General features: G+C 63.7%; 2 protein-coding genes across 2 annotated transcripts in view; both read left to right on the plus strand.

Annotated features, from left to right (window-relative positions):
• LOC140387134 (uncharacterized) overlaps positions 1–15,316 on the plus strand; it is a 25,206-nt gene extending 9,890 nt beyond the window's left edge. The window contains exons 2-5 of the mRNA XM_072470144.1: positions 9,523–9,602; positions 10,236–10,385; positions 13,711–14,507; positions 15,313–15,316. Of these exons, the coding sequence (XP_072326245.1) occupies positions 9,523–9,602; positions 10,236–10,385; positions 13,711–14,507; positions 15,313–15,316 (1,031 nt within the window). The remainder of the gene's footprint in view (positions 1–9,522; positions 9,603–10,235; positions 10,386–13,710; positions 14,508–15,312) is intronic.
• spag5 (sperm associated antigen 5) overlaps positions 15,112–19,659 on the plus strand; it is a 73,014-nt gene continuing 68,466 nt past the window's right edge. The window contains exons 1-2 of the mRNA XM_072470003.1: positions 15,112–16,172; positions 18,562–18,754. Coding sequence (XP_072326104.1) covers positions 15,610–16,172; positions 18,562–18,754 — 756 coding nt within the window. The 5' untranslated portion in view covers positions 15,112–15,609. The remainder of the gene's footprint in view (positions 16,173–18,561; positions 18,755–19,659) is intronic.

Here is a 19,659-nt window from a genome sequence, read left to right on the forward strand (position 1 = left end):
AGGGGAGGGGAGGGGGAGCGAGGAGGGGAGGGGAGGGGGAGCGAGGGAGGAGGAGGGGAGGGGAGCGAGGGAGGGGAGGGGAGGGGGAGGGGAGGGAGGGCGAGGAGGGGAGGGAGGGAGCGAGGGAGGGGAGGGGGAGCGAGGGAGGGGAGGGGGAGGGGAGGGGAGGGGGAGCGAGGGAGGGGAGGGGGGAGCGAGGGAGGGAGGGGGAGCGAGGGAGGGGGAGGGGGAGCGAGGGAGGGGAGGGGAGCGAGGGGGGGAGGGGAGCGAGGGAGGGGAGGGGGAGCGAGGGAGGGGAGGGGGGGAGCGAGGGAGGGGGAGGGGGAGCGAGGGAGGGGAGGGGGAGCGAGGGAGGGGAGGGGGAGCGAGGGAGGGGAGGGGGAGCGAGGGAGGGGAGGGGGAGCGAGGGAGGGGAGGGGGAGCGAGGGAGGGGAGGGGGAGCGAGGGAGGGGAGGGGGAGCGAGGGGAGGGGAGGGGGAGCGAGGGAGGGGAGGGGAGCGAGGGGGAGGGGGAGGGGAGGGGGGGGAGCGAGGGAGGGGAGGGGAGGGGGAGCGAGGGAGGGGAGGGGAGGGGGGGGAGCGAGGGGAGGGGAGGGGAGGGGGAGCGAGGGAGGGGAGCGAGGGAGGGGAGGGGAGGGGGGAGCGAGGGAGGGGGAGCGAGGGAGGGGAGGGGAGGGGAGGGGGAGCGAGGGAGGGGGAGCGAGGGAGGGGAGGGGAGGGGGAGCGAGGGAGGGGGAGCGAGGGAGGGGAGGGGAGGGGGGAGCGAGGGAGGGGAGGGGAGGGGAGGGGGAGCGAGGGAGGGGAGGGGAGGGGGAGCGAGGGAGGGGAGGGGAGGGGGAGCGAGGGAGGGGAGGGGAGGGGGAGCGAGGGAGGGGAGGGGAGGGGAGCGAGGGAGGGGAGGGGAGGGGGAGCGAGGGAGGGGAGGGGAGGGGAGCGAGGGAGGGGAGGGGAGCGAGGAGGGGAGTGGGAGCGAGGGAGGGGAGGGGAGCGAGGGAGGGGAGGGGGAGCGAGGGAGGGGAGGGGGAGCGAGGGAGGGGAGGGGGAGCGAGGGAGGGGAGGGGGAGGGGGAGCGAGGGAGGGGAGGGGAGGGGGAGCGAGGGAGGGGAGGGAGGGGGAGCGAGGGAGGGAGGGGAGGGGGAGCGAGGGAGGGGAGGGGAGGGGAGGGGGAGCGAGGAGGGGAGGGGAGGGGAGGGGGAGCGAGGGAGGGGAGGGGAGGGGAGGGGGAGCGAGGGAGGGGAGGGGAGGGGGAGCGAGGGAGGGGAGGGGAGGGGAGGGAGGGGAGGGGAGGGGGAGCGAGGGAGGGGAGGGGGAGCGAGGGGAGGGGAGGGGGAGCGAGGGAGGGGAGGGGAGCGGGGGAGGGGAGGGGAGCGAGGGAGGGGAGGGGAGGGGGAGCGAGGGAGGGGAGGGGAGGGGGAGCGAGGGAGGGGAGGGGAGGGGAGCGAGGGAGGGGAGGGGAGGGGAGCGAGGGAGGGAGGGGAGGGGGAGCGAGGGGAGGGGAGGGGGGAGCGAGGGAGGGGAGGGGAGGGGGAGCGAGGGAGGGAGGGGAGGGGGAGCGAGGGAGGGGAGGGGAGGGGGAGCGAGGGAGGGAGGGGAGGGGGAGCGAGGAGGGGAGGGAGGGGAGCGAGGGAGGGGAGGGGAGGGGGAGCGAGGGAGGGGAGGGGAGGGGGAGCGAGGGAGGGGAGGGGAGGGGGAGCGAGGAGGGGAGGGAGGGGAGCGAGGGAGGGAGGGAGGGGGAGGGAGGGGAGGGGAGCGGGGGAGGGGAGGGGGAGGGGAGGGGAGGGAGGGGGAGGGAGGGAGGGGAGGGGAGGGGGAGCGAGGGAGGGGAGGGGGAGCGAGGGAGGGGAGGGGGAGCGAGGGAGGGGAGGGGGAGCGAGGGAGGGGAGGGGAGAGGAGGGGGAGAGGGAGCGAGGGAGGGAGGGGGAGGGAGGGGAGGGGGAGGGAGGGGAGGGGAGGGGGAGGGAGAGGGGGGAGGGAGGGGAGGGCGGGGAGGGAGGGGAGGGGGGGAGGGAGGGGAGGGGGAGCGAGGGAGGGGAGGGAGGGGAGGGGGAGCGAGGGGAGGGGAGGGGGAGCGAGGGAGGGGAGGGGGAGCGAGGGAGGGGAGGGGGAGCGAGGGAGGGGAGGGGGAGCGAGGGAGGGGGGAGGGGGAGCGAGGGAGGGGAGGGGGAGCGAGGGAGGGGAGGGGAGCGAGGAGGGGAGGGGGAGAGGAGGGGGAGAGGAGGGGGAGAGGGAGCGAGGGGGGGAGAGGGGGAGCGAGGGAGGGGAGGGGAGGGGGAGCGAGGGAGGGGAGGGGGAGAGGGGAGGGGGAGCGAGGGAGGGGGAGGGAGGGGAGGGGGAGCGGGGGAGGGGGAGGGGGAGAGGGGGAGAGGGGAGGGGGAGCGAGGGAGGGGAGGGGAGGGGAGCGAGGGAGGGAGGGGAGAGGGGGAGGGGAGCGAGGGAGGGGGAGGGGGAGGGGAGGGGGAGCGGGGAGGGGGAGGGAGGGGAGGGGGAGGGGGAGGGAGGGGGAGGGAGGGGAGGGGGAGGGGGAGGGAGGGGAGCGAGGGAGGGGAGGGGGAGCGAGGGAGGGGAGGGGGAGCGAGGAGGGGAGGGGGAGCGAGGGAGGGGAGGGGGAGCGAGGGAGGGGAGGGGGAGTGAGGGAGGGGAGGGGGAGCGAGGAGGGGAGGGGGAGCGAGGGAGGGGAGGGAGGGGGAGGGAGGGGAGGGGAGGGGGAGCGAGGGAGGGGAGGGGAGGGGAGGGAGGGAGGGAGGGGGAGCGAGGGAGGGGAGGGGAGGGGAGCGAGGGAGGGGAGGGGGAGCGAGGGAGGGGAGGGGAGGGGGAGCGAGGGAGGGGAGGGGAGGGGAGCTAGGGAGGGGAGGGAGGGGGAGCGAGGGAGGGGAGGGGGAGCGAGGGAGGGGAGGGGGAGCGAGGGAGGGGAGGGGGAGCGAGGGAGGGGAGGGGGAGCGAGGGAGGGGAGGGGGAGCGAGGGAGGGAGGGGAGCGAGGGAGGGAGGGGGAGCGAGGGAGGGAGGGGGAGCGAGGGAGGGGAGGGGGGAGGGGGAGCGGGGAGGGGGAGCGAGGGAGGGGAGGGGGAGCGAGGGAGGGGGAGGGGGAGCGAGGGAGGGGAGGGGGAGCGAGGGAGGGGGAGGGGGAGCGAGGGAGGGGGAGGGGGAGCGAGGGAGGGGGAGGGGGAGCGAGGGAGGGGGAGGGGAGCGAGGGAGGGGAGGGGGAGCGAGGGAGGGGGAGGGGGAGCGAGGGAGGGGAGGGGGAGCGAGGGAGGGGGAGCGGGAGCGAGGGAGGGGAGGGGAGCGAGGGAGGGGGAGCGAGGGAGGGGAGGGGGAGCGAGGGAGGGGGAGGGGGAGCGAGGGAGGGGGAGGGGGAGCGAGGGAGGGGAGGGGGAGCGAGGGAGGGGGAGGGGGAGCGAGGGAGGGGAGGGGGAGCGAGGGAGGGGGAGCGGGAGCGAGGGAGGGGAGGGGGAGCGAGGGAGGGGGAGCGAGGGAGGGGAGGGGGAGCGAGGGAGGGGAGGGGGAGCGAGGGGGGGGAGGGAGGGGAGGGGGAGCGAGGGGAGGGAGGGGAGGGGGAGCGAGGGGGGGAGGGGGGGGAGGGAGGGGAGGGGGAGCGGAGGGGGGGAGGGAGGGAGGGGAGGGGGGGAGGGGAGGGAGGGGAGGGGGAGCGAGGGGGGGGAGGGGGGGAAGGGGGGGGAGGGGGGGGGAGGAGGGGGAGGGGGGGGGAGGGGAGGGGGGGGGAGTGGAGGGGGGGGAGGAGGGGGGGGGAGGGGGAGCGAGGGAGGGGAGGGGAGCGAGGGGGGGGGAGTGGAGGGGGGGGAGGAGGGGGGGGGAGGGGGAGCGAGGGAGGGGGAGGGGGAGCGAGGGAGGGGAGGGGGAGCGAGGGAGGGGAGGGGGAGCGAGGGAGGGGGAGCGAGGGAGGGGAGGGGGAGCGAGGGAGGGGAGGGGGAGCGAGGGAGGGGAGGGGAGAGGGAGGGGGAGCGAGGGAGGGGAGAGGGAGGGGAGGGGAGGGGAGGGGGAGCGAGGGAGGGGAGGGGAGGGGGAGCGAGGGAGGGGAGGGGAGGGGAGGGGAGGGGGAGCGAGGGAGGGGAGGGGAGGGGGAGCGAGGGAGGGGAGGGGAGGGGGAGCGAGGGAGGGGAGGGGAGGAGAGGGGGAGCGAGGGAGGGGAGGGGGAGCGAGGGAGGGGAGGGGGAGCGAGGGAGGGGGAGGGGGAGCGAGGGAGGGGGAGCGAGGGAGGGGAGGGGGAGCGAGGGGGGGGAGGGGGAGCGAGGGGGGGGAGGGGGAGCGAGGGAGGGGAGGGGGAGCGAGGGAGGGGAGGGGGAGCGAGGGAGGGGAGGGGGAGCGAGGGAGGGGAGGGGGAGCGAGGGAGGGGAGGGGGAGCGAGGGAGGGGAGGGGGAGCGAGGGAGGGGAGGGGAGCGAGGGAGGGGAGGGGGAGCGAGGGAGGGGAGGGGGAGCGAGGGAGGGGAGGGGGAGCGAGGGAGGGGAGGGGGAGCGAGGGGGGGGAGGGGGAGCGAGGGAGGGGAGGGGGAGCGAGGGGGGGGAGGGGGAGCGAGGAGGGGAGGGGGAGCGAGGGAGGGGAGGGGGAGCGAGGGAGGGGGAGGGGGAGCGAGGGAGGGGAGGGGGAGCGAGGGAGGGGAGGGGGGAGCGAGGGAGGGGAGGGGAGCGAGGGAGGGGAGGGGGAGCGAGGGAGGGGAGGGGAGGGGGAGCGGGGGGAGGGGAGGGGAGGGGGGGGAGCGAGGGAGGGGAGGGGAGGGGGAGCGAGGGAGGGGAGGGGAGGGGGGGGAGCGAGGGAGGGGAGGGGAGGGGAGCGAGGGAGGGGAGGGGAGGGGGGGGGAGCGAGGGAGGGGAGGGGAGGGGGAGCGAGGGAGGGGAGGGGGGGGGAGCGAGGGAGGGGAGGGAGGGGGAGCGAGGGAGGGGGAGCGAGGGAGGGGAGGGGAGGGGGGAGCGAGGGAGGGGGAGCGAGGGAGGGGAGGGGAGGGGGAGCGAGGGAGGGGAGGGGGAGCGAGGGAGGGGAGGGGAGGGGGAGCGAGGGAGGGGAGGGGAGGGGGAGCGAGGGAGGGGAGGGGAGGGGGAGCGAGGGAGGGGAGGGGGAGCGAGGGAGGGGAGGGGAGGGGGAGCGAGGGAGGGGAGGGGAGGGGGAGCGAGGGAGGGGAGGGGAGGGGGAGCGAGGGAGGGGAGGGGAGGGGGAGCGAGGGAGGGGAGGGGAGGGGGAGCGAGGGAGGGGAGGGGGAGCGAGGGAGGGGAGGGGAGGGGGAGCGAGGGAGGGGAGGGGGAGCGAGGGAGGGGAGGGGGAGCGAGGGAGGGGAGGGGGAGCGAGGGAGGGGAGGGGAGGGGGAGCGAGGGAGGGGAGGGGAGGGGGAGCGAGGGAGGGGAGGGGAGGGGGAGCGAGGGAGGGGAGGGGAGGGGGAGCGAGGGAGGGGAGGGGAGGGGGAGCGAGGGAGGGGAGGGGAGGGGAGCGAGGGAGGGGAGGGGAGGGGGAGCGAGGGAGGGGAGGGGGAGCGAGGGAGGGGAGGGGGGAGCGAGGGAGGGGAGGGGAGGGGGAGGGAGGGGAGGGGAGGGGGAGCGAGGGAGGGGAGGGAGGGGAGGGGAGGGGGAGCGGGGGAGGGGAGGGGAGCGAGGGAGGGGAGGGGAGGGGGAGCGAGGGAGGGGAGGGGAGGGGAGGGGGAGCGAGGGAGGGGAGGGGGAGCGAGGGAGGGGAGGGGAGGGGGAGCGAGGGAGCGGAGGGGAGGGGGAGCGAGGGAGGGGAGGGGAGGGGGAGCGAGGGAGGGGAGGGGAGGGGGAGCGAGGGAGGGGAGGGGAGGGGGAGGGGAGGGGAGGGGGAGCGAGGGAGGGGAGGGGAGGGGGAGCGAGGGAGGGGAGGGGAGGGGGAGCGGGGGAGGGGAGGGGAGGGGGAGCGAGGGAGGGGAGGGGAGGGGGAGCGAGGGAGGGGAGGGGAGGGGGAGCGAGGGAGGGGAGGGGAGGGGGAGCGAGGGAGGGGAGGGGAGGGGGAGCGAGGGAGGGGAGGGGAGGGGGAGCGAGGGAGGGGAGGGGAGGGGGAGCGAGGGAGGGGAGGGGAGGGGGAGCGAGGGAGGGGAGGGGAGGGGGAGCGAGGGAGGGGAGGGGAGGGGGAGCGAGGGAGGGGAGGGGAGGGGGAGCGAGGGAGGGGAGGGGAGGGGGAGCGAGGGAGGGGAGGGGAGGGGGAGCGAGGGAGGGGAGGGGAGGGGGAGCGAGGGAGGGGAGGGGAGGGGGAGCGAGGGAGGGGAGGGGAGGGGGAGCGAGGGAGGGGAGGGGAGGGGGAGCGAGGGAGGGGAGGGGAGGGGGGAGCGAGGGAGGGGTGGGGAGGGGGAGCGAGGGAGGGGAGGGGAGGGGGAGCGAGGGAGGGGAGGGGGAGCGGGGGAGGGGAGGGGGAGGGAGGGGAGGGGGAGCGGGGGAGGGGAGGGGGAGGGAGGGGAGGGGAGGGGAGGGGAGGGAGGGAGGGGAGGGGAGGGGGAGCGAGGGAGGGGAGGGGAGGGGGAGCGAGGGAGGGGAGGGGGAGCGAGGAGGGGAGGGGGGAGCGAGGGAGGGGAGGGGAGGGGGAGCGAGGGGGGGAGGGGAGGGGGAGGGAGGGAGGGGAGGGGAGGGGGAGCGAGGGAGGGGAGGGGAGGGGGAGCGAGGGAGGGGAGGGGGAGCGAGGGAGGGGAGGGGGAGCGAGGGAGGGGAGGGGGAGCGAGGGAGGGGAGGGGGAGCGAGGGAGGGGAGGGGGAGCGAGGGAGGGGAGGGGAGGGGGAGCGAGGGAGGGGAGGGGAGGGGGAGCGAGGGAGGGGAGGGGAGGGGGAGCGAGGGAGGGGAGGGGAGGGGAGGGGAGGGGGAGCGAGGGAGGGGAGGGGGAGCGAGGGAGGGGAGGGGAGGGAGGGGGAGCGAGGGAGGGGAGGGGGAGCGAGGGAGGGGAGGGGAGGGGAGGGGGAGCGAGGGAGGGGAGGGGAGGGGGAGCGAGGGAGGGGCGGGGGGAGCGGGGGGGGGAGAGGGGGAGCGGGGAGGGGGAGCGGGGGAGGGGAGCGGGGAGGGGGAGCGGGGGAGGGGAGGGGGAGGAGGGGAGGGGGAGCGGGGGAGGGGAGGGGGAGCGGGGGAGCAGGGGAGGGGAGGGGGAGCGAGGGAGGGGAGGGAAGGGGGAGCGAGGGAGGGGAGGGGAGGGGGAGCGAGGGAGGGGAGGGGAGGGGGAGCGAGGGAGGGGAGGGGAGGGGGAGCGAGGGAGGGGAGGGGGAGCGAGGGAGGGGAGGGGAGGGGGAGCGAGGGAGGGGAGGGGAGGGGGAGCGAGGGAGGGGAGGGGGAGCGAGGGAGGGGAGGGGGAGCGAGGGAGGGGAGGGGGAGCGAGAGGGAGGGGAGGGGAGGGGGAGCGAGGGAGGGGAGGGGAGGGGGAGCGAGGGAGGGGAGGGGAGGGGGAGCGAGGGAGGGGAGGGGGAGCGAGGGAGGGGAGGGGGAGCGAGGGAGGGGAGGGGGAGCGAGGGAGGGGAGGGGGAGCGAGGGAGGGGAGGGGAGGGGGAGCGAGGGAGGGGAGGGGAGGGGGAGCGAGGGAGGGGAGGGGGAGCGAGGGAGGGGAGGGGAGGGGGAGCGAGGGAGGGGAGGGGATTGGGAGCGAGGGAGGGGAGGGGATTGGGAGGGGAGGGGATTGGGAGCGAGGGAGGGGAGGGGAGGGGGAGCGAGGGAGGGGAGGGGAGGGGGAGCGAGGGAGGGGAGGGGGAGCGAGGGAGGGGAGGGGAAGCGAGGGAGGGGAGCGAGGGAGGGGGAGGGAGGGAGGGGGAAGGGGGAGGGAGGGAGGGGGAAGGGGGAGCGAGGGAGGGGAGGGAGGGAGGGGGAAGGGGGAGGGGAGGGGGAGGGGAGCGGGGGAGGGGAGCGGGGAGGGGAGGGGGAGGGGAGGGGGGAGGGGAGGGGAGCGAGGAGGGAAGGGGGAGCGAGGGGGGGAGGGGGAGGGAGGGAGGGGAGGGGGAGGGAGGGGAGGGGGAGCGAGGGAGGGAGGGGAGGGGAGGGGGGAGCGAGGGGGGGAGGGGGAGGGAGGGAGGGGAGGGGGAGCGAGGGAGGGAGGGGAGGGGGAGCGAGGGGGGAGGGGGAGGGGGAGGGGAGGGGGGAGGGAGGGAGGGAGGGGAGCGAGGGAGGGGAGGGGAGGGGGAGCGAGGGGAGGGAGGGGAGGGAGGGGGAGCGGGGGAGGGGGAGCGAGGGAGGGAGGGGAGGGGAGGGGGAGCGAGGAGGGGAGGGGGGGAGGGGAGAGGGGAGGGGGGGAGGGAGGGGGGGGAGGAGGGGAGGGAGGGGAGGGGGAGGGAGGGTGGGGAGGGAGGGTGGGGAGGGGGAGCGAGGGTGGGGAGGGGGAGCGAGGGTGGGGAGGGGGAGCGAGGGTGGGGAGGGGGAGCGAGGGTGGGGAGGGGGAGCGAGGGTGGGGAGGGGGAGCGAGGGTGGGGAGGGGGAGCGAGGGTGGGGAGGGGCAGTGAGGGAGCTGAGGGAGGGAGGGGGGGGTGGGGGAGTGAGGGGGGGGTGGGGGAGTGAGGGGGAGTGAGGGAGGGAGGGGGAGTGAGGGTGGGGAGGGGGAGTGAGGGTGGGGAGGGGGAGTGAGGGTGGGGAGGGGGAGTGAGGGTGGGGAGGGGGAGTGAGGGTGGGGAGTGAGGGGTGGGGGGAGTGAGGGAGCGGAGGGGCAGTGAGGGAGGGAAGGGGGGGGAGTGAGGGAGGGGGGGGAGAGAGGGAGCGGAGGGGCAGTGAGGGGGGGAGTGAGGGAGCGGAGGGGGAGTGAGTGAGCGGAGGGGGGGATAGTGAGGGAGAGGGACTGAGGGAGTGAAGGAGAGGGAGTTGGGGACTGGGAGGGGGAGGGAGTGGGGTGGGGGTGGGGGGGGAGGACTTGGGCTGGACAGCCGACCCCGACTGTTTGGGTTGGGTTTTTTTTTTTCAGAGCAGAGAGAACTGATAACTTTTATTCATGTCACAAGTAGGCTCACATTAACACTGCAATGAAGTTACTGTGAAAATCCCCGAATCACCGCATTCCGGCCGGGGGGTGGGGGGGGGGGGGGGTTGAGCAAAAACCTTTTCACCCAGGGGGTGGTGGGAATCTGGAACTCGCTGCCTGAAAGGGTGGTAAAGGCAGAGACCCTCATAACATTTAAGAAGCATTTAGGTTGGGTTAGCCCTGTTGCCTCACGGCGCCGAGGTCCCAGGTTCAATCCTGGCTCCGGGTCACTGTCTGTGTGGAGTTTGCACATTCTCCTTGTTTTAGCGTGGGTTTCGCCCCCCACAACCCAAAGATGTGCAGGCGAGGTGGATTGAACACACTAAATTGCCCCTCAATTGGGAAAAAAAAAATGAATTGGGTACTCTAAATTTATTTTTTAAAAAAGAAGCATTTAGGTGAGCACTCAAAGTACACGATTGCGGACAACGTGCTAGAAAATGGGATTAGAGTAGATTGGTGCTTAATGGCTGGCACAGACACGAAGGGCTTCTTTCTGTCCTGTAAAACCCTCTACTTCCAGTCATTATCTTCCTTGTCCACAGTGGGTAATGTTCACCCGAGTTGCTCATTTCCTCGCTGTTTTTTGCTATTTCAGGTAAAGTCGGAGTGTTCAGTTTGAGGAGGTCGGTGAAATCGTCATCATCCTCCGAGAATGAGGGCGAGGAAATACGAACAGTATGTACTGTCATATCATCCACCACTACAACAACCTATTGTTTTGGAATTGGTGGTGGGATGAGGGGTTGAGTTGGAGTTTGTCAGTGAAGTTCATGTCCTGATAATGTTACCCTCAAAATTTCAAGTGGTATAAATGTTAATTCATTAAAAGTTAGCTCATGATAAACATGAGTGCAGTGGTTCTTTAGTTCGCCTCTGTGTTCTGTATGTGCTAATGCAAATCATCCTGCTCCTGACCGTGATCACTGTGCAGTAACCCAGCACGCATACACACCAACACAGAAATGAGGACAGCAACAACAGTGCTGTGCATTCGTATAGTGCCTTTATTGTGGTAAAATGTTTCAAGGGCCTTCATCAGACATTAATCAGCCTAAAAACTGACTTTGAGCTACATCAGGATATAGTGGGACGTGACAAATAGTTTAGGCAAAAGAGGTAACTTTTAAGGTGAATCTTGGAGGGGATAAAAGGTGGAGAAGCTATTGGCTTTGCTGTGATTTCCCCCCTGCAGTTGAATATCCTGTCCGGTGGCGGGAGGGGGCTGTAATCTGTTTCTATTCCACTGGTGCCTGAATTTTACTACTTTTATTTTTCAGTTGTGGTGAAGCTTCTCTGCTTCTTTTGCAGCCCACCAACAAGTCGTTGCGAGCCCCGTTGCAGGATGTTTTACCTCGGTGCAGTGCTCAGCGAGACCTGACGAACCCGATTAACAAGAAGCGCTCAGAGGCTGTGCAAGGGTCGCACCTGACACCATTGATGTGCAGGCTGCATTTGCAGGTAAATGAGGAGAATCTGGCAATGGAACAAGAGCTATGCTGGAGAGCTGTGCGTGTCACTTGGGTCCAATTGAGCAGGGCAACACCTTTAAACATAGGAACAGGATTTGATTTGATTTGATTTATTATTGTCACATGCATTAGTATACAGTGAAAAGTGTTGTTTCTTGCATGCTGTACAGACAATGCACACCGTACATGGGGAAGGAAGGAGAGAGTGCAGAATATAATGTTATAGTTATAGCAAGGTGTAGAGAAAGGATCAACTTAATATGAGGTAGGTCCATTCAAAAGTCTGATGGCAGTAGGGAAGAAGCTGTTCTTGAGTCGGTTGGTACGTGACCTCAAACTTTGGTATCTTTTTCCTGACGGAAGGAGGTGGAAGAGAGTATGTCCGGGGTGTGTGGGGTCCTTAATTGTGCTGGCTGCCTTTCTGGGGCAGTGGGAATTATAGATAATCAATGGATGGGAGCCTGGTTTGCGTGATGGACTGGGCTACATTCACAACCTTTTGTAGTTTCCTGCGGTCTTGGGCAGAGCAGGCTCCATACCAGGCTGTGATACAACCAGAAAGAATGCTTTCTATGGTGCATCTGTAGAAGTTGGTGAGGGTCGTAGCTGACATGCCAAATTTCCTCAGTTTTCTGAGAAAGTAGAATCGTTGGTGGGCTTTCTTAACTATAGTGTCGGCATGGGGGGACCAGGACAGGCTGTTGGTGAGCTGTACACCTAAAAGCTTGAAGCTCTCGACCCTTTCTACTTCGTTCCCATTGATGTAGACGGGCATGTTCTCCACTACGCTTCCTGAAGTCGATGATAATTGTGGTGAACGACTGTATTAGGGGATGTAAGGTAGGACCTGCACTACAGGTTTGCCGGTAGCCCCTGCCAGCTGGCTCCGCCCACGGAGAACTGTATAAATATGCATGACCTCCAGTGCCCTGCCATTTCGCCAGCTGCAGCAGGAGGCCACGCATCTGACTGCAATAAAGCTACAGTTGTACCCAATCTGCGTCTTTGTGCAATTGATTGCGCATCAATAATCTCCTTAGTTTTGTTGACATTGAGGGAGAGATTATTGTCGTCGCACCAGTTCACCAGATTCTCGATCTCATTCCTGTACTCTGTCTCGTCATTGTTTGAAATCCGACCCACTACGATGGTGTCATCAGCAAATTTGAAGATCGAGTTGGTGGAGAATTTGGCCACACAGTCATAGGTGTATAAGGAGTATAGTAGGGGGCTGAGGACACAGCCTTGTGGGGCACTGGTGTTGAGGATGATCGTGGAGGAGGTGCTGTTGCCTATCTTTACTGATTGGTCATTGTAGCCCCCTCAAAGCTTTTTGCCACTCGATCAGATCGTTGCTGATCTGTATGTTGTCTAGCCCCCTGATTCTACCCAGTAACTTGGGGGTGCATTTGCAGGGGATGCTTCAACAAGTCGATGCTTTGAGGTTTATCTATTGTGGCTAGATTGAGAAACTGATGCTGCTGCCAACAGGAATGCAACATGGAACTGACAGTATTGGATTCTCACAGTGATAATGCAGTCTGCTGTTTGTGCTCCACTTGAGTCGCCTTCATCCTAACCCTCTAAGGGTGGCACAGTGGTTAGCACGGCTGCCTCACAGCACTAAAGACTCGGTTTCAATTCCAACCTTGGGTGGCTGTGTGTGGAGTTTACATGTTCTCCTCGTGTCTGCGTGGGTTTCCTCGCACAGTCCAAAGATGTGCAGGCTAGGTGGATTGGCCATGCTAAATTGACCCTTCGTGTCCAATTAGGTGGGGTTACGGGGATAGGATGGGGGCCTGACCCGGTAGGGTACTCTTTCAGAGGGTTGGTGCAGACTCGATGGGCCAAATGGCCTCCTGCACTAGTTATTCTATGATTCCAATCTCCTTTTCCTCGTATTTGTATAGCTTTGCCGTAAATGCTTCAATACTCTTTGCTTCAACCGCTTTCTGTCCTCCACCAAGTCACCAGTTAATCTTAAAGTTAGAAAATGGAAAAGCCAAGCTGTACTTTTCGCAACCTCAGGAGATGCATAAATGCTTTACAGCTAATGAGGTACTAGTCGCAGTCATCGTGTAGGAAACACGCCAGCCAATTGCACACAGCAAGATCCCACAAACAGCAGCTAGCTGATGAGCCACTGGTCGGATTTATTTTTATACAAGGAGCTTTTTCTTTAAATCCCATTGGCCGGGTGATAATTGTCAGCACATTGAGGAGAACGTGCCTGCTGACATCGTGTACTGGGGGCTTTTATAACAGGAAGACCTGTTCTCCCATTTTGTTTTATTGGACATGGGCATTGTTGCTGGGTAGGCCAGCATTTATTGGACATGGGCATTGCTGCTGGGTAGGCCAGCATTTATTGCCCATCCCTAATCCCCACTGGAACTGAGTGGCCAATTTGCCCATTTCAGAGTCAGCCACATTGCTGTGGGTCTGCAGTTGCATGTCGGCCAGACCAGGTAAGGACGGCAGATTTCCTTCCCTAAAGTGAATTAGTGAACCCGATGGGTTTTCACGACAATCGTTTCATGATCATCATTAGATTTTTAATTCCATTTTTTTTTTTGTGTATTGAATTCAAAGTTCACCTTATGTCATGGTGAGATTTAAATTCAGGTCCCAGAGTAATACAGTGGGCACCTGGATTTTTAGTCCAGTGATAGTACCCTGGGCCACTACCTCGCCCAAATGTCTGATTAAAAAGATGGCACAATTGAAGTCTATAGAAATAACATTTAGCGGGTGTCAAATCTGCTGACGCTGTATCGCCTGTTTGTACTGTTGCACAAAGTCAAGATTGATCACATCTGGTCGTTCATGATCCTGCTGTTTGTGGGAGCTGGCTTGCACAAATTGGCTGCTGCATTTTCCACCTTATTCTCGTGCCTGGGCCTCAAAAGGCAATTCATTGGCAGTAAGGCATTAAAAAAAATATAGAAAATCTTTATTATAATAATCTTTATTGTCACAAGTAGGCTTACATTAACACGGCAATGAAGTTACTGTGAAAAGCCCCTAGTCGCCACATTCCGCCGTTCGGGTACACAGAGGGAGAATTCAGAATTCTCAGTTGGTACGGGAATTGAACCCATGCTGCTGGCCTTGTTCTGCATCATAAACCAGCTGTCTAGCCCACTGAGCTAAACCAGACCCATGACATCCTATGAAGAGGTGAACGGTGCTATAGAAATGCAAAACCTATATTCACATTCCTGGTTATCTCCATGTTGCTGACTGCAATTTCAGCTTTTGTTCTTGGAAAAGTCTCTGGTTTTCTCCTGAAAGTCTTTGCTCTGAATTTGCAGGATGAAGGCAGAGATCCCTTCCAGAAAATGTTGGTGAAAAAGGATTGTGTTCGCGTTCCGCAGGCAATGAGCCTGAGCTCGCTGGTGACACGAACAGCTGGACCTGGACTCAACAATGCGCTTCCCAAGTTCACGCTAACAGAAGACGATGATTCAGTTCTGGTCTGTGTGCGTGATGAAGCAATTCGATGTCCTCTACAAAAGGGGGAGCCAATCACCATTGAAGCACAGGAGGATCGCAAGCTGTCACTTGGTGACACCGCCTTAGCATCAGGGCTGACACGACACAGATCTTCGACCCTTGTTGAGACTGTAACTAAGCAGACAGCGACAGGTCCTGGGCCCAAGATGGTTGTGGGGAGCCCTCTGCCCGCAAACCTAGAGGTGGCAGGACAGCCAGATGTATTTCAGAGCAATTGCCCAGGAGTTGTGACCGAGAATTCCTGGGATATCATCCCTGAAATGGAGATAAATGAAGGAAGTACGAAAATGTGGCTTGAGAGCCAGATATCAGTTGATGGACTTTCCACATCACTTGGCAGTGGGTCTGTGGGCATAGACCAGGGAAATCTGCCTGGGATAGAAGTGAGGAAGACCTGGCAATTGGAGGGTGGTTTACACACTGGGAATGGGAAGCAAGAAGATGAAAAACGGGTGGAGGTGGGTGTGCTGGCGTCTGGGCAGGTGGAGGCGGGTGTGCCGAGGCCTGGGCTGGTGGAGGCGGGCGTGCAGAGGTCTGGGCAGGTGGCGGCGGGGTCTGGGCAGGTGGCGGCGGGGTCTGGGCAGGTGGAGGTGGGGTCTGGGCAGGTGGAGGTGGGCGTGGCGGGGTCTGGGCAGGTGGAAATGGGTGTTCTGGGGCCTGGGCAGGTGGAGGTGGGGTCTGGGCAGGTGGAGGTGGGTGTGGCAGAGCCTGGGCAGGTGGAGGTGAGCGTGGCAGAGCCTGGGCAGGTGGAGGTGGGGTCTGGGCAGGTGGAGGTGGGTGTGGCGGGGTCTGGGCAGGTGGAGGTGGGGTCTGGGCAGGTGGAGGTGGGCGTGGTGGGGTCTGGGCAGGTGGAAATGGGTGTTCTGGGGCCTGGGCAGGTGGAGGTGGGTGTGGCAGAGCCTGGGCAGGTGGAGGCAGGCACGGCGGGGTCTGGGCAGGTGGAGGTGAGCGTGGCAGAGCCTGGGCAGGTGGAGGTGGGCGTGGCAGAGCCGGTGGGCGTGGCAGAGCCTGGGCAGGTGGAGGTGGGTTTGGCAGAGTCTGGGAAGGTGGAGGCGGGCACGGCGGGGTCTGGGCAGGTGGAGGTGGGCGCGGCAGAGCCTGGGCAGGTGGAGGCAGGCACGGTGGGGTCTGGGCAGGTGGAGGTGGGCGTGGCGGGATCTGAGCAGGTGAAGGTGGGCGTGGTGGGCTCGGTGGAGGTGGGCGTTCCGGGGTCCGGGCAGGTGGAGGTGGGCGTGGCAGAGTCTGGGCAGGTGAAGGTGGGCGTGGCAGAGCCTGGGCAGGTGGAGGCGGGCACGGCAGAGTCTGGACAGGTGGAGGTGGGCGTTGCAGAGCCTGGGCAGGTGGAGGCAGGCACGGCAGAGTCTGGGCAGGTGGAAGTGTCCGTATTGGGGCCTGGGCAGGTGAAGGTGGGCGTGGCAGAGCCTGGGCAGGTGGAGGCGGGCACGGCAGAGTCTGGGCAGGTGGAGGTGGGCGCGGCAGAGCCTGGGCAGGTGGAGGCGGGCACGGCAGAGTCTGGACAGGTGGAGGTGGGCGTTGCAGAGCCTGGGCAGGTGGAGGTGGGCGCGGCAGAGCCTGGGCAGGTGGAGGCAGGCACGGCAGAGTCTGGGCAGGTGGAAGTGTCCGTATTGGGGCCTGGGCAGGTGGAGGTGGGCTCTGAGCAGGTGGAGGTGGGCGTATCGGGGTCTGGGCAAGTGGAGATGGGCGTGGCAGAGCCTGGGCAGGTGGAGGTGGGCGCGGCAGAGCCTGGGCAAGTGGAGATGGGCGTGGCAGAGCCTGGGCAAGTGGAGGTGGGCGCGGCAGAGTCTGGGCAGGTGGAGGTGGGCGCGGCAGAGCCTGGACAGGTGGAGGTGGGCGTGGCAGAGTCTGGGCAAGTGGAAGTGGGCGTTCCGGGTCCTGGGCAGCTGGAGGTGGGTGTGGCAGAACCTGAGCAGGTGGAGGTGGACGTGCTGGGGGCTGGGCAGGTGAAGGCGGGTGCAGCTCCCCTGCTTGCCCCACAGCCATGTGCCCTGATGTGCCTCGTTCATACTGGGTCCCTACAAACACCCAAAGACACATGGAGACTGCTGGCAGAAGCAATGGGCAGGGACCGTGTCACCTACCAAGATGTTGGCACAGCGGTTACCCCCGTGGGAACACACTGTACTTCGACTTGTATGACCCCTGTCTACCTGGCTGAGACAGAAGTCAATACAACTGGGTCGGAGGGTGTCGGCAGTGAAATGACAGACCGTGCGGTGCTCACAGATTCTCTACTCTGGAAGTAAGTTGAGAGAAACATTAGTGGTTAATTTACTAACCCAGTAATTCAGAGAATGAGAATTCAATTGTCCACTGATAATATAAAATTTTGTATTTGTTTTTAAAATTCTGAAAGGGCTGCACGGCGGCGCAGTGGTTAGCACTGCTGCTTCACGGTGCCGAGGACCCGGGTTCGATCCCGGCTTCGGGTCACTGTCCGTGTGGAGTTTGCACATTCTCCCCGTGTCTGCGGGGGTCTCGCCCCCACAACCCAGGGATGTGCAGGGTAGGTGGGTTGGCCACGCTAAATTGCCCCTTAATTGGAAAAAATGAATTGGGTACTCTAAATTTATTTATTTTTTAATTCTGAAAGTAACTAGCTGGTGAGACTGTCGTTAAAAGCCCAACTGATTCGCAACTGACTTTTCAGCAACATGGTTGAATACACAGTTCAAAGCACTGCTCGCTCCATCGTGAATCTGCCCCATCCCCTCAGTACAGTCCGGCTGGATAGTAAATACCAGCCTCACCAGTCACACCCACATTCTGAGTGAATTTTGTAATCCCCTCCAAATGATTCCATGCTCACCTTGAATGTGCAGTTTGAGGGTCCTCGGGTGAGCAGCGTTTCGAGCTGCATATTGAAAGACCAGGAGGGATGTTTTATATTCAAACTATCATCCCCACCTTTATTCATTCACGGCATGTCAGCAGCGTTGGTTAGGCCACCATTCATTGCCCATCCTTAATTGCCCTTGAAAGGCCTGCTCCAGACTCGAAGCGTTAGCTGTGTTCTCTACCCACAGATGCTGTCAGACCTACCGAGATTTTCCAGAATTTTCTGTTTTTGTTACCGTTGAAGGAGTGCCTTTTTGAACAGCTGCAGTCCATGAGGTGTAGATACACTCAATGCTGTTAGGGAGGGAGTTTCTAAGATTTTGACCCAGTGACAGTGAAGGAATGGCCGATATACTAAAGTTAGGATGGGGAGTGACTTGGGAGGAGCCTGCTTGAGGTTCATGTGTCTGCTGCCCTTGTCGTGGGTTTATGCTGTCTAAGGAGCCTTGGTGAGTTCCTGCAGTGCATCTTGTAGATGGTCCACACGGCTGCCAGTGTGCATTGGTAGTGGAGAGAGTGGGTGGCACCCCATCCACAAACAATCAAGCGGGGCTGCTTTATCCTGGATGGAATTGAGCTTCTGAGTGTTGTTGGAGCTGCACTCTTCCAGACAAATGGAGAGTATCCCACCACACTCCTGACTTGTACCTTGGCGGGGCGGGGGGTGGCAGGCGGGCGGGGGGGGGGGGGTCAGTAGCTGAGTTACTCACTGCAGGATTCCCAGCTTCTGGCTTGTCCTTGTAGAGACAGTATTAATGTGGCTAGTCCAGTTCAGTTTCTGATCAATGGTAACCCCCCAGGATGTTGACAGTGGGGATTCTGTGATCATTATGCCATTGAATGTCATGGGGCGAAGGGGTGATTGCCACCGTTGCCTGGCATTTGTGTGACATGAGTGTTATTTGCCACATGTCAGCCCTATGTACTTATCAATGTGTATGTGTCACAGCCCCTTAATTCTACGTGGGATGGGGGCACAGTGTTCGGTAATCCTGAACAAGTGTGGGGTTTTTTTTTGGTCTGTTAAGTTGAGGGAGAGGAAACAAGTGGAACTGGAAAGAGCATAATGGAGAATTTGGATCCTTCCAGTCCAGGATTCGCAATGACTCATTTTTGCAATCAAATCTGTTGAGGAGCAGAAAGGCTTCTCTGCAGGCTCGCGGTCTGGGGGAGGGGACTGTCTGTTACAAGTTACATTGTCTCTGGACTACACCGATCCTTGGCCCCAAAAACAGAAACCCACAGGTGTGTGTGTGTCAGTACTAGTGACTGTGGGTGTGTGTTTTCTATATCAAACTTGGTGTTCGTGTCTTGCTCCTTATTTGGGTATCATCGTTGTGTCAGAAATGGCAGACGAGGCGGCACAGTGGGTTAGCACTGCAGCCTCACGGCGCTGAGGTCCCAGGTTCGATCACTGCTCTGAGTCACTGTCCGTGTGGAGTTTGCACATTCTCCCCGTGTTTGCGTGGGTTTCGCCCCCACAACCCAAAGATGTGCAGGCTAGGTGGATTGTACACGCTAAATTGCCCCTTAATTGGAAAAAATGAATTGGGTACTCTAAATTTAAAAAAAAAAAAGAAATGGCAGACGAGAGCTTTGCTCGCTCCTGTTTCCCTGTCCCTATGGTGTTATTCTCCCACTCTGTGGAGGGGTTCCATTGTCTTGATTGAGCAATGCCTCATGGTGTTCTCTACTAGAACAACAAGGTTTTGATCATTGCTGCTGCCTGGTGCTTTGACCCTGCAGGGGCGAGTTAGCTGTCGTTAATGTGTTTTTGAATCTGTTTTCCATAGTTTTTCTCGGGAAGCTCTGGAGCCGGTTCCCAGGGAAGATCTGGAACGTCGACTCGAAACTGCCCTGCTCATCAACGAGGTCCTGTCCAGCCAGCTGAATGACCTGTCTAAGAGTAAGGGAGTTGGGCTACGGGCTGGGCCAGCGGATCAGAGGGAGACCTTCACTCAGACTGACAGTTCCCAGACCCCCGAGGTAATGATCCTGACCATTTCCCCGGAGTTTCTCTGAGATGGGGTGGATATCCCGATGGAGATCGGTCTTTGGCGTTTGGTTGTGTTGGAAATCGATGAATTAATACAATTTGCAAGTCTTTATGCTCCACATGAACCTCCTCCCACTCCTCTTCATCTGACTCAATCATCGTATTCTTCTATTTCTTTTTTCCTTGAGTTTATCTAACTTCGCCTGTTTCTCGTATCCTGCACAAGTGCCAGGCAATGACCATCTCTGACAAGAGAGGATCTAACCATCACCTTTGACATTCAATGGCATTACCATCGCTGAATCCCCCACAATCAACATTATGGGGGTTACCATTGATCAGAAACTGAACTAGATTAGCCACATTAATACTGTGGCTACCAGGGCAGGTCAGAGGCTGGAAATCCCGCTGTGAGTAACTCACCTCCTGACCCCCCCCCCCCCCCCCCCCCCCAAAAAAAGCCTGTACACCATTTACACGGCACAAGTCAGGAGTGTAATGGAATACTCTCCACTTCCCTGGATGAGTGTAGCTCCAACAACACTAAAACAGCCCGCTTGATTGTTTCCCCCTTCCACATACATTCAAACCCTCCACCACCGACGAACAGTGGCAGCCGTGTGTCCCATCTACAAGATGCACCGCAGGATCTCACCAAGGCTCCATAGACAACACCGTCCAATCCCACGATCACTACCATCTTGAAGGACAAGAGCAGCAGATACCTGGGAACCCCACCACCTGGAGGGTCTCCTCCAAGTCACTCACCACCCTGACTTGGGAATATATCGCCGTTCCTTCACTGTCGCTGAGGCAACATCCTGGAACTCCCTCCCTAACAGCACTGGGTGTACCTACACCTCAGGGACTGCAGCAGTTCAAGTTGGCGACTGAT

This window comes from Scyliorhinus torazame, chromosome 12, assembly GCF_047496885.1.
Source record: "Scyliorhinus torazame isolate Kashiwa2021f chromosome 12, sScyTor2.1, whole genome shotgun sequence".
Taxonomy (NCBI): domain Eukaryota; kingdom Metazoa; phylum Chordata; class Chondrichthyes; order Carcharhiniformes; family Scyliorhinidae; genus Scyliorhinus; species Scyliorhinus torazame.